Source organism: Erithacus rubecula (genome assembly GCF_903797595.1).
Source record: "Erithacus rubecula genome assembly, chromosome: 17".
Taxonomy (NCBI): domain Eukaryota; kingdom Metazoa; phylum Chordata; class Aves; order Passeriformes; family Muscicapidae; genus Erithacus; species Erithacus rubecula.
Window position 1 is genome coordinate 6,039,947 of NC_136669.1, and position 18,104 is coordinate 6,058,050.

The 18,104-nt window shown below is 52.2% G+C and overlaps 1 protein-coding gene across 2 annotated transcripts in view; it reads right to left on the reverse strand.

Moving 5' to 3' along the window:
* Positions 1 to 10,615: 10,615 nt before the first annotated feature.
* LOC306809188 (ATP-sensitive inward rectifier potassium channel 12) overlaps positions 10,616 to 18,104 on the reverse strand; it is a 58,206-nt gene continuing 50,717 nt past the window's right edge. For both annotated transcript variants that reach the window (XM_079320472.1, XM_079320471.1), the window contains one exon: positions 10,616 to 15,095. In XM_079320472.1, coding sequence (XP_079176598.1) covers positions 13,648 to 14,937 — 1,290 coding nt within the window. In that variant the 5' untranslated portion in view covers positions 14,938 to 15,095 and the 3' untranslated portion in view covers positions 10,616 to 13,647. The remainder of the gene's footprint in view (positions 15,096 to 18,104) is intronic.

The window sequence follows — 18,104 nt, forward strand, 5'->3', positions numbered from 1 at the left end:
TCCTTGGAAGGAGCATGCCTGGGAGAGACTTTGATGTCTCCTCCTCAGGGCAGGGGCCCTGGAAGCCACTTGGACACCTGGAGCATGAGGAGATGCAGCTGGTGTCCATATTTTGGTTTTGCTGGTGCATTCTCCTGTGGCAAAACCTTCCTGGGGCTGCTTAGGCAGAGCTGGGGCACATCCTGATCTCGGTCAGGCTCAGGGCTGGGGTGGCTGCAAGTAAAGATCCTCTGGGGCAGAGTCTCTGGTATTTCTGCACCACAGGACAAATCAGGGATGAGAGGGCAAATTTCCAGCCACACAAATGGATGTGAAAGCCCAGGACATACCACAGAAATGCTGAGTCCCTCTGTAGGCCTGGTTTATCTCAGCTGTGTCTTGGCTGAGTGCTGAAGAAAACCCAAATTGCTGACTGTGGTGTCCCCTCTGTCACCACACAGCTCCAAAGCCACTGGCCCAGCTCTGGACCTTTCCAACCAAGCACCTGCTTAGGTCACGACTGAAATGAGTTTGGCTGGCCTCAGCAAACTCTTCCACAGGTATTTCTGCACAAGCTTGGAAGCTCCATGGAAGCTGCACAGAGATGCCAATTTTACATAGCAAAAAGCTGCTGACCAGCAGGAGCATTGGGCCCTGCCAGGACCAGGGGAGCTGGAGCTTCAGGCTTTTTATTTTCAGGATATAATGTGAGGGGGGGCTTTTTTGCCCTTCTTCTTAAACAAATTAAAACTTCTAAGGAAAAAAAATAACACCTATGGAAGCTTTAGGATAGAACCTTCTATCAACAAGAAAATTCACATGATGGGCAAAAAAACCCATGTCCTTTGCTCTTCCACCTGCTCCTGAGCCGTGGTTTCTCTGCAGCAGGAGGCTGGAGAGGCGAGGGGAATATCTGCATTTCTGTGGGATCACTCACTGGAACCAGCATTATCCCTGGAACAATGGGCTCAGCCCGGCCCCCCCGTGGCAGGGCTGCTCCGCTGCAGCGCTCCCGGGTTTATTTTTGTCCGGGCTCGGAGCGGGGGTGGCGGAGATCAGGTGACAGTGCCCGAGGGGCGCTTGGCATCGCCTGTCCTGCCACCGTGTGTGCACATGGCGCTGGGAGCAGGGAGCGGGGCTGGGCGGGCAGGCGGCTGCTCCTCCCGCGGGATCCCTTCTCTTGGATGCCCTGCATACCCGGGATGCCCTGGAAACCCGGCAGACCCGGGAGAGGGGATGCTCTCTCAGTGTGGAAACCACTGATGCTCCCACCTGACCTGGCTTAGAGCTTTGCAGTCCAGTCTGGGGGATCAAAACAGTGACTGTGCTTTGGTACTGGGATTAGGAGCTGGAAACTAGTTTCTGATAGAATTGAGTCATGGGCACACAGGAGGTGACCAAGGAGACACAGAAAGCACCGTGGTGGAGCCAGGGAAGCCCAGGTTCCCAAGAACCACTGCAATCTTTACATCTCTGAGCTTGCCTCTTTTTCCATAAGGTTTCTAAACTGGGTTGTGTTTGAGCAGTACCACAGACCCCAGTCCATTGCTGGTGCCCCCATGCTGTCACAGAACAGTCAGCCTGGCAGATGTGGCTGTGATAAACTTTGAGTTGACTAATTTGGCAAGCTAGTCAAATCTGCCAACATCCTTGGCCACCCAGGAGCACCTTCCCAACAAGGATCCATCCTGGATCCATCCCCAGCCTCAGCAGAGGTGAGTGTGACACTGCCAGAGGATTCAGCCCCTTCTTTTCTCCGTCACCTGAAAACAATCTGCAGCACTGGAGAGTTTTCTTTCCCAAGGGGCTGAGAAAAGAAAGAAGCCTAGAGTGAATCAAAATCTGGGAAGTGGGAACACAGGAGCAGAACATTAATTTCTCTGGAATGGGATGAGGAAGAGGGACCAGGGTGCCGTGCCCCAGCTGGGGGTGCAGGGATGTGTGGATCACTGTTCAGAGGCCTGAGCAGCATCACACAGCCCAGAGCCCTATGCTGTGACTCAACACACAAGTCCAGCCTGACCTTAACGGGAGCCAAGTGCTCTGTGGCAGAGGCTGGGGCTCTCCCTGATCCCAGAGGTGTTCCAGCTGTGCTCTGGGAGCCACACACTGCGAACATTCCCCTGCATGGGTCAGGCCGTCCTGCAAAGATCCCCTTTTATATAAATCCCAGCACATGATGTGAGAGTGGAAGGAGCCTACCCTGTCCAGCAGGTCATTTCAGGCTTGGCTGAGCTTCTTTCCTCTCGAGGGGATGTTTGCCAGCATCTCGGAAATGGCACTGGTGGGATCTGCAGCCCCAGCACGGCACTGTCAGACAAGGAGCTGCTCTCTGCAGCTCAGAGCAGCAAATCCCCCTTGCAGCAGGAGGAATAGGGAAGGGTGATGTGGGACCATGTGGAAATCTGGCAATGGATGCATTGAGCCTAACTCAGCTTCCAAGGCTCTGACCTTCTGTGTCTCCCAGCTGTGTCTCCCTGGATCCCTGTGTCTGAACATCTCTGATGTAGAGATCAAAGAGCCTGTGTTTGTCCACAGGACTGGAAACACCATGGAAGGGCTGCAGGCACAAAGCACCTCCTTTCCTTCACTCTCAGCACAACCCTCACCTTGCTGTGTGGACAAAGGATACACACACACACAGGAGAAAAGCTGTGGATATCACCCATCCATTTTCCTGAGGGGGAAGACTTCCAGACTGCTCTGCTGGGTGACATTCTGCAGACATCTAGCCAACAGGAGCTAAATCCAGCTGGGATTTGTAGTGAGGTCTGATGCATCCCTCACTCTCTGGAATGTCACGGTCAAGGCAACGTGTCCTTCTGGGCTGATTAGGGAAAGTGTCAGGGACCTTGCAGCCAAGACTGACAGGCCAGAGCTTTTCCTCTCACTCTGCTGTGTTTCACTAATTGCAGCTCTCCCTAATTAAAAATCAGTGATGTGGCTTTGGCAGCTGCAAGTCAGGTCCCCAGGCTAGCCTGGGGCAGAGGTTGGGAGGTAGAGAAGGATGGAGCCATCCCTGGAGCCTGGGGCACAGGTTGGGAGGGAGAGAAGGATGGAGCCATCCCTGGAGCCTGGGGCACAGGTTGGGAGGTAGAGAAGGATGGAGCCATCCCTGGAACCTGTTGCATTCCCTGCTGTGCTCAGGTGCTGCAGAGGAGCCAAACATCCAGGAGAGTCCTCCCAAGGAAAAACAAAATCAGAGCCCACCTTGCCAGAGCTGTGGGGCAGTCAAGGGTGTCCTGGGCCCTGAGTTATCATTGAGCAGTGAAATGCTCTGTGCCAGCTGCAGTCCCTTTCCAGGTGGCAGTGGTGGCTCCACATGGCACTGGGAGCTGGGGCTTTGCCACAGAGGTAGCAAATCCATGGACACTCTGGTGAGCTGGCAACACTGCTTCTCCCAGGGGACAGAAAGGGCCAACTTGCTGCCAAGCTCTTAAAATCAGACAAAATAAAAGCTGAGTGATCTATAGAAGCACAGTTTCCTCTTGGCTTGTTGGTTGCTGATCTATCAGCTCTTTTTCCTTTCTTATTTCCACATGAGGAAATAAGTTTTGTTTCAGGTGTCTTCCCATGGGATAATAATTTCTCCCAACAAACTCACCCTGAGTGAAGGCAGGAGTAGCAGCACGAATGTGCAATGTCATTGACTCTAGGGTGATTTCATTAAAGTGTTCTTGTGCTCTCACTGCATCAGTACAGACTCACAGACACCTTTTCCTGTAAGTAGGAAAAGGGCAGGTTGGATGGAGCTTGGAGAAGCTTGGTCTAGTGGAAGGTGTCCCTGCCCATGGCAGGGGGTTGGAATGACATGATCTTTAAGGTCCCTTCCAACCCAAATCTCTCTAGGGAAACAGGGAGGATCATGCCCAGCTCCCCTCTCTGGCCCACAGCCAGGGAGGGACTTGCAGATGGAAAGCTCGTGGCTGGGGCTGGCTGCTCTGGACAGGCTAATAATACCCCTGGGAGAAGGTCAGGTGGGCAGCAGCACGGACAGCTCCCATTACAGGCTGTCACACATCACCCTCAGCTGCCAGAGCCTCCAGAAAATTTTGGGATGTCTTAGAGGAGACAGTGCCACCCTTCTCCACTAGTGGATTTCCAGGGAGATGGCAGCATGTGTCTGCCTGTGGTTACCTGCACCATGGCACAGAGAATGTAACCCCCAGCACCAGTCCCTGCTCTGCATCCCCCAGGTCACCACATCCTGCCCTGCTTCCCCATCCTAGCAGGACCTGGCTGCCGGGCAGGCCACCGTGCTGTCCCACGGCCACAAATGTCCCAGCAGAGAGGGTTTTTCTTGCTGAAAAGCTGCTTAGCAGCTTATGGAAACAATAAAAGTAGTATTATCTTCAATGGTGAGGCAGATGGTTTGGATGATTGGTTTGACTTTTAAGCTGGATTTGAGCTACGGATATTCTGATTTTTAACAATTTTTGGCTGGTCAGACTCTGGCGGCGTAATCCCCAGATTCCTGCTCCTGTAAATCCAGTCTGCTCTGCACTGGGGGCTATGGGATGGAGACCTGCCCTGAGAGGGGCCCTCAGAGACCTGCATGTGAGGGAGCACCCAGACCCCCCCACCTGGGCTGGCAGCCACCAGCTGCCACTGCAGCTGTGTCCCCCTGACCTTGGGGGACAATTCCCCTCTCTGCTCCCATCCCGCGTGGGCGGCTCTGCAAATCCACCCCTGGCAGGAGCCCAGGCCTCAGCTTCTCCCCGCAACATTGTCTTTTCCAGAGGGATTTATTTAGTTTTTCTCCTAATTATCAGGAGCTGTGGACTTCCTGCCACCATCTGAGGGCTGGTACCAGCTCTCAGTGCTCCTTCTGACAGAGCCTGTTCCTGCTGTCACCCCCGCACCTGGTGTCAGTGTGGGGCTCTCAGAGATGACATCCTGCTCACCAGGACATGGCCAGGGGCCTTCTCCATCCCTCCTGCCAGCCAGGAATCCCTCCAGGGCTAAGGGATCTGCCTCATCCCAGGACCCCTAAGCAACCTCTGGGGTTGCCCTGTAGCCATGTGTTTGGAACAGAAGGGATTTGGGAATGAAATCTGTGTTCAGCTCTGCTGGGGAAGGCTCCTCTGATGGCAGTTCCAGACAAATAGAAGCCATGTCTGGGGGCTCATGGTTAACCCTTTGCTGAGGGACATGCAGCAATGTCTCAGGTAATGAATTACCTGCCCCAAACCCTGCAGCTGCCCCATCTGAGAAGAGCCACCACATCCAGAACATCCTGTGTATTAGAATGGTTTTTATTTAGCAAATCTCCAGAGCATTAAAATAAAACTCCCATAAAACAAGGTTCATCTTTGTGTGTACATTGAAATTGGAAACTGAGAAAAAGTGGAAGACTTCTAGAGGTCAAAGGTCACCCAAAACATCCCTTCTAGAGAAATCTCATCAGTTTTCTGCTCCTGCTGTGAGCTCCAGTGCTGGTCAGCAGTCATCAGTGAAGCAGAGAAGAGGGAGGGAAAAAGGGATGGGGATGAAGGGTCTGAAAAATCTTTTCACAGCTTGGTTCAACCAAAACACTTCCCTGCTGCACCCATGAAACACCAGGGGGGGAAAAAAATGTTGTGAGAAACCAGGGGTGATTTTAGGTCTGTCTGTGAGAGGTGAACCTGGGAAGGGCGGGTCGCGGTTCCCGGGAGGTGACACGGGGATGGCGGTGGCTGCGAGCTCGGAGCCCGATCCCCAGATCCCCAGCAGCCCTTCCCCTGGCGGCTCCCGCGGGGCCTGGCAAAGCTCCGTCAGAGCTGCCAGGCTTATCTTTAGCTCTGTTCCCTCCCTCGCCCCCGCGCCCACCTCCTCGCCGCGCTCCGCGTCCCGGCCCCCGCCAAAACACGCGTTATATAAGCGCTCACAGAACCATCTGGGGCTGAGTCAGCCGCGAACCCAAACGGACAGCAAAGCCCCGAGGCGGGGATGCCGACCCACGGGGAATGGGATTTTGGGGCCATCCCCCCTGCTAGTGCCACCCCTGAGTGTCCGGCACCCCCAGCCTGGAGCGGGGAGCCCGCAAAGGGACAAGAACGCCCCGGACCGGGGGATGGGAGTGATGCTCGGGGTCGTCAGGCAAAGAGGGGAAGGTTTAATTATATACTAATGAGGTGTTTCCAAAATAAATGTGCCAGCTGCAGGGGAAGAGGAGAGGGAGTGTCTGGGTGGGGAAGGGGTGCTGATCTGTCAGCTTGCACGCATCCTCTCCATCCTTCTCACCCTTCTCACTTCTCCCCTTGAATCAGCACCACCAAGCCCAGCTTGATTCCAAATTTATTCATTTGGGGTTTTTCCCCAAAGGCCAGGGTCAACACAGGATATGTCCTTCAACTCCTTCTGAAAAATCACTGTTTTTCCCTGTGAGCAGCATCTCTGGAGCGTTTGTGACCTGAACTTTGCAGTGTTGTGCTGATTCACAATGGCTTGTCACAAAAAAAATGCCTAAAAGTGGCAGAAAAAGGGACGCTGACTCATGTGTTTGCCTTCCCCCAGTGAGGAGAAATGTGAAAGGTGAACAAAGTACTTAACGGGTGATAATTACATTCTGCACTGAAAAAAATCAATCCATATTAATAAGCCAGAGTGTTATTGCTAGTAGAGGCATTTTACAATTAAAAAAAAAATTAAAGTATTTGAGGTTTTTAACCTTGACAGTGACCTGTTAACAACAAGTGTAAGGAAACCCCTAATTTTGTCCCACTCATAATTATAAATCTGTGTTAAGGAGAAATTCCAGCTGCCACCTTCCTGGACTCCCTGCAGCATGCTGGAGGCTGGTTCCCTGGCAGGATCCTGTTTTTCAGTGGGATGAAACCTGGTGTGGGATGGAGAGGAAGAGCTGGTCCCTCTGGGAGAGCTCTTGGTATTGTCTTTATGGAGGGGGAGAAAGGAGCTGGAGAGGGTCCACCTTAATGTAGGATGAAGAAGCAAATTGCCAGCAGGAGAGCAGAGATGCTGCTCTGTTACTATGGTTACCCCCAGAGACAACCCAGCATCCCTGGGTATCGTCCTGAGGTACCCGAGCTCCTCCTGGACACCTGGAATGGCACTGGGGCAACTCGGGTGGGCACAGGAGCAAATCTGGGGGGGTTCTGTAGGGTCTGGGGCTCTTGGAGCAGCCTGGACAGAGGGTGAATCCAGGCTGGATGGAGAAGCAGTATCTCCAGTGAGGTCAGGACAGAGTTCCTTGCCTTCATCCCTCTGAGATGAGGTCCTGGTGGGAATCCAGTGTTCCCAGCCCCTCTGCCCACTCTCCGCCTCTTGATGACAGACTGGCTAAGCCAGTTTGAGCCAAACCCATCCAAGCTGATGAAAAGCTCCTGCTTTTGGGGAGGCCAAAAACCTCTGCAAGTGGACAGAGAGATGCTCTGATCCCCTGAATCCAGAGAGAAAGAGGCAGGAGGGCAGTCAGTGAGGTTTGATGCAATGCTGAGTTCAGAGAGGGTTTTAGCCATTAAAGGTATCTTGAATATTGGAAGTGGAGATTGCCAGCTAAGAAACAGCTCCAGCCCCATTACACTGGTGCCCATCCCTGCTGAAAAGTTCCCAGCCAGGCCTGTGAGGTGTAAGCAAGTTCATTCTCCTCAGAGCCACCTACTGCCTTTCCATCCCTGCTGCTCCCACCCCTCAGTTCAGCTCTCGAAGATGAGGACGGTTGGGTTGGAAATAAAGCAAGGAGCAAACACCCCGGCAGCACATTTCCCGTGGTGCCAGCATCAGCTCGGCTCCCTGGGGATTTCTGTACAAGCAGCCACTGAGGGAGGAATTCTGGAGGCAGTGGGAGCCATCCCCAGGGAGCTGCCGGCTCCTGAATCATGAAAGGCTTCCAGAGATGCAGCGCTGGGGTTTGTAGTGCAAGCGGCCGTGCGGGGAGTCTGTGCCGCGCGGCAGAGCGAGCGCTGCGGGCGGAGGCACGGGAGCCGTGGGAAGCTGCTCACGGGCCCTGCGTGTCCCCAGCAGAGACGCTGCCAGCGCCCTGCACAGCATCCCCCGCCTCCTCCACGGCATTTTCCTTCCCCAGATCCAGCCCGTGCTTTGTGGAGCAGAGTGTTTCCCATCTCCTCCCCTGCCTGCCTGTAACAGGCCATTACAGTCCCCAAGAACCCCCCGCTCCTCTCCTCAGCAAGAAAAAAAAAAGCTTCCAGAAAAGCATCTGGTCCAGATTTAAAGGCATTAAGAGACAGAGATTGGTGGCTTGTTCTAATAGCTAATCATTATTAAAAGATCGCTCCTTATTTCCAAGATAGATTTGTCTGGCTTCAGCTTCCAGGAAGAGGTGGTTATTATGCCTCTCCCTGCTAGATTAAGTTACCTCTTTGTACCAGTGTATCCTCCCCTTGACAAATGCTGTAATCAAGTCACCTCTCAGTCTCTCTCCCCCTTTGCTAAATTAAACAGGCTTTGCTCTTAAATCTTGCTTAGCCCCAGCCCTCTCTGTGATGATTAGAGTGAGTGGCTGGCAGGGATTTTTTTTTAATGAGTAAAAAACTTATGGTGAAAGGGATGGGGCTGATGGGACCCAAGAGATCATTAGTGGTGGGTGGAAATTATAAGCAACCAGTCACCTGAACAGGATTCAGCCCCGTGCCCAGCCTGAGGAATGATGAGGGATAATTTCCCCCGGTTGTGTCAGTACATGAGCCCCGTTCTCTGTGGCAGCCAGGTGTGAAAGCCAGGAGGAAAATCCAGGATGGCAAATCCAGGGACTCTGTGTCCACCAGGCCATTAACCTCTCCATAAATAGCATCTCACACACTGTCTCAGCTTTCCTTCAGCCGTGAAGCACCATTAAAGACATTTAAAGTGTCACTCGGACATGGCATGATGTCCCCTGAGGTCCCCACAGGAGGCAATGCCCGTAGGAAATGGATCCTGGCAGGGCCCAGGGGGACCAAGGTTGCTCTGGGAAGATTTGTCGGCTCTGTTTTGGATGACTGGGCTCGTTCTGCCTGAGCTCCAGACACATTTTCCCATCTCCGGGCTCCTTGCATGGCTGAGCGGGCTGAGCCCATCAGGGCAGGGCACTGAGGTGAGGGTACCCAGGGAGGGGCTGGGATTCTGAGCATTCCTGCAGCAGGGAGGAAAATTATCCTCCCAGGAAAAATTCAGGTGTGTGTTTTCTGCTCCTGCCCAAAGGCAGCAGGATGGGTATTGGCTAAAAGGCTCTTAAAAATAATCTCTGCTGTGCTGGCCCCAGTCTTGCTCAAAGTTTGCTCCACATATCCTGTATGTGTGACAACTGACAGACTTGGAAACACGTTGGAAGTTGGCTACAGGCAGACACTTCACTATGATCTTTAAAATATACAGCACGACGCGAGATATTTTAAATAGATCAAAATACATTTATTACATATTTATATTATTTTCTCTAGTCTATTTATATCTTTTGGAGACTCTTATATATAATATATATAATATATTTAAAATAACATAAAATTGGCCAGTTTTGTCATCTGAAATACATTTTACAAATATATATATACATTGCCACATATATCTCAAATATATGTGCAATGAGACAGAGAAACACCGGAGGTGGAAAAGTTACAGATACTTCATTGCATCCCTCAGCTTCTCTACCACCATTGCCCCAGCGAACAGACTCGGTGTTTTACCCCTGGCAAACCAGTGCTCCCAGTTGCCAACCTGCCCATGTGAACTGGTGCCGGTGTCTGTCCCCAACCCCGCGTGGGGCCAAGCCTGGGGGAGCACTGGGGTGTGTTGGGGGGAGATGGTGCCCAGGGAGAGGGCAGCAGGACAGATGTGCACAGCTGGTGGGCGAGGGGATGGTGGCATCGTGTCGGGCGCTGTCCCACGTGCTGTCCCTGCTCGGGTCTGGATCCTGCCCTGTGCCAACCCCCCCGTGGCAGCATTCCTGAATTGGGGGGTGGCAGAGCAGGATGTGGCCGGACACAGCTGCCACACGCTCACTTCTGCGTGCAAGGAATGGGAGAGGAGGGGGGACACACACGGGGGACTCTTTTGGTTGTCAGCACGAGAGGAAAGGAAAGAGCGGGAGGGGTTAAAAATAAACGTATTTGTTCTGCCTTATTAAAGATAGAAAAGGTGGCTCTGAAATCATCTCCTACAAAAGGTTTGAAGGTCAAGCAGGCACCGAATCGCGAAAGGTCGAGCGCTAAGTGATTGTCCCAGCCCTAAAAGACAAAGTGCGCTAAATTCGGTGCTGAGAAGCTAAGGCTCGTCCCGATGGCCCCGGGCACGGACCCCCGCCCAGTGAGGACCCCCAGGGCACAGGATGCCCTTCCCAGAGGTGGATTTGGGGCGCAGGGATGCGGCTGCTTTCTGCTCTCACTGGGGAGTTTTTTGTGGGAGCAGCAGCAGGTGCAGCCCCGACCCCCTGTTTGGGGATCTGCCCCGAGCCCCGGGCAATCCCTGCGGGATGCTGGCCAAGAGGATTAGTGGCTCTCTCCTTTCTCGGACTCCTGCCGTCCTCCAGGGTCAAGTGTAACGCCGCAGTAAACTGCAGGGATGGAGCGGCTGGTTTTGGTGGGGGGACATTTCACCTTGCTCATCTCCAAACCCCTTCCCAAAGGGATTCCTCTCCACAAAAATCCACACCCCCAGAGCATCCCTGAGCCTTCCCAGCCCCTAAGGAAATTTTTTCTACCCTTTTTCCTTTTCTTTTTCCTTTTTCCCCCTCTCTTTGACAATTGATGGGTTTTAAACTATGGCTGGTCCTTTCCCAATGCTCCCTGGTGGTAGGAAAAAGACCAGGAGCTCTGAGCTCTCACAGGTAGGCAAAAATAATATTTATACACAATGTACCAGCATGGTCCATGGTCAGGACAAAGACTATACAGTAGATACAGGACATCTCAGCAGAGCTAGACCCCCACTAGCAGGGTTTGGAGAAGGGGGTGCATGAACAGGGGCCAGGGAAGGTCCAAAATTCCCTCACGGTGCCAGCCACAGGTGCTCCCTGTCCCAGTTCACATCCTCCTACACAGCAGTTTAAAAATACATCTGTATATATTATTCTATTCTCCCAGGTAACACTGTACAATCATAGAAGTTTCTTTAAAAGCAATAATTTACTTAAAGACATCTCTATTTCTCTTTTGTTTTTATACAAATATTTACTGTGATATATATATATATTTATAAAGAAGTTAACCCTCTGAGAACTCTACAGCAGCAAGATGTGCACCTTTTATTTTTTTTAATAATTATTATTTATTCAAAAGAACCTAAAACCACTTAAAAGCATTTGTTTTAAAAAAATAAATAAGTAGTGCTCACACAAAATCTCTCTTCCCCCCCTCCATCCTTCCCACCCCCCAGATGCTGTGGTGCAAAAAGCAGGGGGTAAAAGCATCCCCCCAGGAGCAAAGGGATTGGTGATGGGATGGCATCCACCTTTGCTATCTTAGAAACAGAAATGTCATGGCTGGAGCTCAATGGCATGTCCCTATGTGTCCCCACTTTTGGGGACAACATATTTGGGGCACTCAGTGCTGAAAAAGCTGCCTCCCAGTGCTGCCCCTGGAGTGGTTTTAGTGGAAGCCAGAAACAGAGCAGCCCCTTGGTGGGCAGTGTGGGGTGATGGTGACAGACACTGGAGGGAAGAAACTCAGCAGGGATGATGCCCCTGTCCCCAGCACGGTGCTCAGTGGGACACTCGGGGCAGCCATTCCCCAGAGCCCTTGGCAAGAAGAAGATGGGGATGGGGACACAGGACAAATCCTGCTTCTGCCACCCGTGTTTGGACACGCCACAGCAAGTCCTGACCCCAGGACACGACTTCCCTGGCGTGGGCTGTGGGGTGAAAAGCACCGGGAGCCCATCACAGCCGAAATGCTGTGCAGGACCCCACTGCTGAGCCCTCCCCCCACGGGCTCCATGGCCAGGCTCAGATGGGGGATGCCCATGGGTACAAAGCCTTTCCCAGGGAGCAGGGAGCCGGATCTTGGCTCCCAGAGCACCAACGACAGCACAGCCAGATGAAAGGACCCACAAACCTGCCCCTTCCTGCCTCCTTCCCTCCGTGGGGAGGAGGGCAGGAGAGGAGGCTTCATGTGCAGGGGGTGCTTTGCCTTGTGCCAGAGCTAAAGCTAAACCAGGCTGTCACCAAGGGCAGCCTGAAAGGCGGTAGATGATGGGATGTGGGTGCTGCAGAGCAAAGGGGGCTTCACCCAGAGGGGGGGATGAAGGATGGGGGCTGTGGAGAAGGGCTGGGACACAGGATGAGTTTGCATCTCTAAGGCACAATCCACCTTGAGGTTGGGACACAGGGATGGGCTGAAGAGCAGGATGGGGTGATTTTCTCGACTGGCATCTGTTGTTTTGGGGAAAACATCTGTCTCTGAAGCAGGACTCTCTGGTGGGTTGGGAATTCATAAAGCCCAGCCTGGCACACACATAGCTCCAGGACTAGAAATGCAGCCCAACAAGATGACTTTCCCCGTTCATTTCTGTGTTTGAAAATATTCTTCAAGGAAGAAAGATACCAAATTGGTCAGAAAAGTGGGGAAATACCCAATTTCGAAAGCTCTCCACTCTCCTTTTTGTGCTTTTCACCATTTTGTACCAGTTATGGTGAACCTTATGAATTCCCCATCAGAGATGTTGGGGGAGACCCAACACTTCAGCAGCTGATGCTCCAGACCCCATTTCCACCCCAAAATCCAACATTTCCAGAAATCTGCTAATTACCATGTTTACAATGCTTTTTTCTCTCACAGCCCTGCTTATCCTTATTACCTCCTTTGTCAATAATTCCACTACTTTCATTCACTGCCACAGACCTACAATCACTTACATCTGTTTTCTGCCTATGAAGTCATGCCAGTGGTAAAAAAACACCCCAAAATTGGATGCAATCTTAAATTTTAGGTCTTGCATTTACCCAACAAGTCACCCCCTCAAAGGACCCCGGTGGCTTCTTCATTCCCTTGCTCATTTTTAAAAAATACTGAATGACTTCTTTCAGATTTAATATTATTATTATTATTGTTATAATTATAATAATAATTATTATTATTATTTTGGTAAACAGTCTCCCAAACGGTGCGGTGAAAAAATTAAAAACCCTCTCACCTCCCTCCCCCGTTTTTTCCCCAAATTAAAAAGAAGTACATTAATGTTGCATGTTATTTCAAGTGTTGTTCTTGTGCAACTGAACCAGACCGCCTGCCGAAGGAGCAATTGTTTTGTTGTTGCTGCTCAGTTAAAAAAATAAAAGGAAAACCTAAAAAAAAACAAAGAAAGAGAGAGAGTAAGATTTGTTTCCTGATATTCCCTCTTTTTGGATCTCGCAGTGCTCGGCGTTTTCCCCGCAGGGAGAGCAAAGCCCCACGTGGCTGCGCGGGGCCAGCACCTGCCCACGCCCCACGGACCCTCCTCTCCTCATCCTTCCTTCTGTCCATCCTTCCATCCATCCATCCATCCATCTGTCCATCCATCCCCAGGCCGTGGGCCCCGCCGCGGGCGCCGGGCGCGGGGCACGCGCCGTGGCCTGCCACCGTCCCCTCCTGCGGACCGCTCAGTGGTTATTGCGATGAAACTGAAAACTATGAACGATACTAATTTCTCAAGCATTCCTATGGCACTTGCATTGTTCTGCATAATTTGAGCGGGTTGTAGGGGAAGAGATTAGAGGAGGAAAAAAAATACCCTTGGAAAAGTCAACGGAAGGACCAAGAGTCATATTTCCGACTCCCTCCTGTACGACCGCTGATCCAACGCTATTGTGGCTTGAAGCCTGTCGAACTCGTGCCTGTTGTCTGGGCTGAGGTCCTCCAGACCCCGGCTGTCATCGTCTTCCTCTTCCTCGTCACGGCTCATGAAGGCCAGCTCGTTCTCGTAGCAGAAGGAGTTGGTGCTGGGCAGCAGGAATTTGTTCTCCACCAAGTCCTTGGCGCTGCAGCGGGGGGTGGATGGGACCTCGTAGGTTTTGTGGAAGTGGGAATAGTCTACTTTGTACTGGTTTTTCTCCTCGAACAAGACAGGCTCGAAGCGGTGGCCCCACAGTATCTCACTGGCCAGGTAGGAGCTCCGAGCTTGCGTCGTCATGGCTGTGGCTTCTACCATGCCCTCCAGGATGACGACGATCTCAAAGTCATCTGTCTCCAGGTCCTGGCGGCTGATCCCGAACAAGGGGCTGTCTTCGTTGATCTCGTGGAGAATGGTGATGGGAGACACCAAGAAAATACGGTCCAAGCCTTTATCAAACCCCACGTCAATGTCTATTTGGTCGAGCGGGATGTACTCCCCTTCCTCCGTGATCCTGGGCTTAATTAGCTGAGCTCGTACGTGGGCTTCTACTATGTGGCTTTTCCGTAGGTTCCCAACTCTCCACATCAGGCAGAGTTTTCCATCTCTCATCGCCACTACAGCGTTATGGCTGAAGAGTAATGTCTGGGCCCGTTTTTTGGGCCTGGCCATTTTTGCCATTATTGCACCAATCATGAAAGAGTCAATTATACAGCCCACGATGGACTGAACCACCACCATGAAGACGGCGAGCGGACACTCCTCGGTCACGCAGCGGAAGCCGTACCCGATCGTCGTTTGGGTCTCGATGGAGAACAGAAAAGCAGCCACAAAGCCATTGACCTGCAGAACGCAAGGCTTGAAAGTATCGTCTCCACCCGGGTTTTCTAGGTCTCCATGAATGAGTGCAATTAGCCAGAAAATCAGCCCAAACAATAACCAGGACACCAGAAATGCCAGGGAAAAGAGCAAGAGCATATACCTCCAGCGGATGTCAACGCACGTGGTGAACATGTCTGCAATGTACCTCTGTGGCTTGTCATCCATGTTGGTGAACTCCACGTTGCACTGACCATTCTTCTTTACAAACCTGTTCCTGCATTTCCTCCTGGTGTGGATTTTCCCATTGCCAAAGCCGTTGATACCTGGCATGGTGGTCAACCTCAGCCCGTCTTCCTCGGAGGACACAATGCTGTAAGGGTTGACTCTGCCTGTAGTCATCCCTGAGCCAGGCCCACAGTGAAGGTGAAGAGTCTTGCGACTCCCAGTGTCCCCCTAACCCACCCCTGCCCACCCCCCAAATTCTGCTGCGGTGGAAGAGAAGTCCCAAACTTCCACGTCTTGGCTGCCACGTCACCACGTGGATCCCGTGAGAGGCTCTGTAATGAGAAAACAGAGACAGGGCCGTTACCACTCTGGCACAGGGACCCGAGGGGCTGCTTGGCCAATGGTTCTGATGTTGAGTGACAATGTCCTACTCTGCTTTAATTCTCCCTTCCTTGGCTGGGCTGCTCCCAAAAGACACACAGAGGAAAGGGAGAAGGTGTTAGAGTTTGTTCACGAAGTGAGCGAACGAATCTTAGTGCATTTGTACGACACTCAACAAGCAGATGAAAAACCTGGAGTTTCTCCACTTCACTTTTCCCACGAGCTCTGCCACCAGAGAGGAAAGCAGAGAGGCCGAGCTGTTCTCCTTGGGACACAGATACCAATAAAGGTACTCCTGGAAGCAGCTCCATCAGTTTGCATTGCCCGTGCCAGATGGATCGATGCCCAGCCCAGCGCCGACCTCAGAGCACCAGCTCTTCTGGGCTCCAGGGAAAGCACAGGGAGATGTGGATTTAACCTCTGTCCCCCTGCCCGGGATGGAAGAGGACACAGCCAACGTGCATCCGGTTGGAGAAGGCTCCAGGAAGGCACTTGCTCGGGCAGATGTTCTGAGGAGCAATTTTCCCAACGTATCCATTGGGACATGGAGCCATCCACGGTCATGGATGGATTTAGCTAGCCAAGTCTTGTGAAAGAACAGCTGCCACTGGGGAATGGGGAGCTGTTTTGGTCCCTTCCAGAAGGCTCAGCTGCAGGGTCAAGGACCTGCACTCAACTTTGCTTGGGAGAGAGGTGACATGGACATGGGAGAGGTGGCCCATGCCTGCTGGGCCCCCATGGTGGAGATGAGCATGTGATGAGGGAACACAGTGACACTGTGCCAGGTTGCAGGACCCCCAGCCCGTAGTGGAGTGGACAGGATTGTGGAGAAGCCATGTGGCACATACCAAGCACCTCAAAGAGATGGCACCACAGGAACCCTCCATACACCACCCCCTGCCAGTGGTCACCCTATTAGCACCACTAAGCATGGAAGTGCCTTTCTGGCAGTGAGCACAGGGCAGCAGCGTGGTGGGGAGGGGTGCAGAGCCCCCATGAAAGCCCAGCTCCTGCCTGGAGCTGGCAAAGCCGCGGGGCTGGACAGGCTGTGCCGGATCCGCCGGCGCGATCGATGCGCTCGATTCCTGCAATCAGCTCCAGCGCCCGGGGACACGCTGGGACAAACACACCCTTTCCATTACACAGTGTCCAGGGCCAGCCAGCAGCAGGGAGCATTGCCAGGCACAACCTGCCCGGGGCTGCATCATCCCGGCTCGCAATGATACCCTGCGCTGCCTTTTACTGAAATGCTCCCCAAATCCAGCCTGAGAATCAAGAAACCCTCTTCACCACAAGCAGGGGCACTAAAGCCAGCCCAAACCTCCCAGGTTTGGACACAGAACCGTGTGTGCCACCATCTTACACCAAACAACACATTTTCCCTTGCTACAATCCAAGCACAAGCATTTTTATCCTCAAAGTTGATTTTTCAAGAGCCACAGTAGTTTGCTGGCATCTCAGCAGACCAAGGGATCATTCATACACGGAACAAGAGATTCTCCCTCTTTGGAACCACGGGGAAGAGTTAAATAGGCACAAACCATTAATATTAATAGCAAATATTTACAATCTTATAGTCCCTGGAAGTCAAACAGGACCAAAGTGGCCTTGCAGAACTGATCTGCCCAACACCAACCTGGTCTCCCACCCCGAGTCTTCCTCCTGTCCATCCTGACTTGCATTCATTAATGTTTCATCTCTTTTTGTGAAACGAGGTATGAGCATTTTGGGGCAGAAAAGGCTGCTCCTCTATCACCCCTCTGTCTCACCCCAGGGCAATACACCAAATGCTTTTGCGACAGGAGGAATTTAGAGTCGGGTTTGTTTTAATTAATTCTAGATGCATTTGAGAAGTGAACAAAATGCAATGAGCCCCCAGTGACCTGTGAGAGGATTAGCTGGGGTCTGGATTAACTGTGCTGGAAGAGGAGCTGTGCCCGGGTGACAGCAGAGGCAGCAGCTCTGTCCTTACCTGGGGTGGTGTTTCCAGGGACCCTCAGGCCCCCCATCACCATCACTGCTCCCCCTGCCTGCACCCCTTTCCCCATCCCTCTTTCCTTCTCCCCACTCTTGTTTTCTCTGTTCCTTCTTCCTTCCTTCCTTCCTTCCTTCCTTCCTTCCTTCCTTCCTTCCTTCCTTCCTTCCTTCCTTCCTTCCTTCCTTCCTTCCTTCCTTCCTTCCTTCCTTCCTTCCTTCCTTCCTTCCTTCCTTCCTTCCTTCCTTCCTTCCTTCCTTCCTTCCTTCCTTCCTTCCTTCCTTCCTTCCTCCTTCCTTCCTTCCTTCCTTCCTTCCGTTCCTTCCTTCCTTCCTTCCTTCCTTCCTTCCTTCCTTCCTTCCTTCCTTCCTTCCTTCCTTCCTTCCTTCCCTTCCTTCCTTCCTTCCTTCCTTCCCTTCCTTCCTTCCTTCCTCCTTCTTCCTTCCTTCCTTCCTTCCTTCCCTTCCTTCCTTCCTTCCTTCCTTCCTTTCCTTCCTCCTATCCTTCCTTCCTTTCCTTCCTTCCTTCCTTCCTTCCTTCCTTCTTCCTTCCTTCCTTCTTCCTTCCTTCCTTTCCTTCCTTCCTTCCTTCCTGCCTTCCTTCCTTATCCTTCCTTCCTTCCTTCCTTCCTTCCTCCTTCCTTCCTTCCTCTCCTTCCTTCCCTTCCTTCCTTCCTTCCTTCCTTCCTTCCTTCCTCCCTTCCTTCCTTCCTTCCTTCCTTCCTTCCTTCCTTCCTTCCTTCCTTCCTTCCTTTCCTTCCTTCCTTCCTTCCTTTCCTTCCTATTCCTTCCTTCCTTCCTTCCTTCCTCCTCCTTCCTTCCTCTCCTTCCTTCCTTCCTTCTTCCTTCCTTCCTTCCTTCCTTCCTTCCTTCCTTCCTTCCTCCTTCCTTCCTTCCTTCCTTCCTTCCTTCCTTTCCTTCCTTCCTTTCTTCCTTCCTTCCCTTCCTCCTTCCTTCATTCCTCCTTCCTTCCTTCTTCCTTCCTT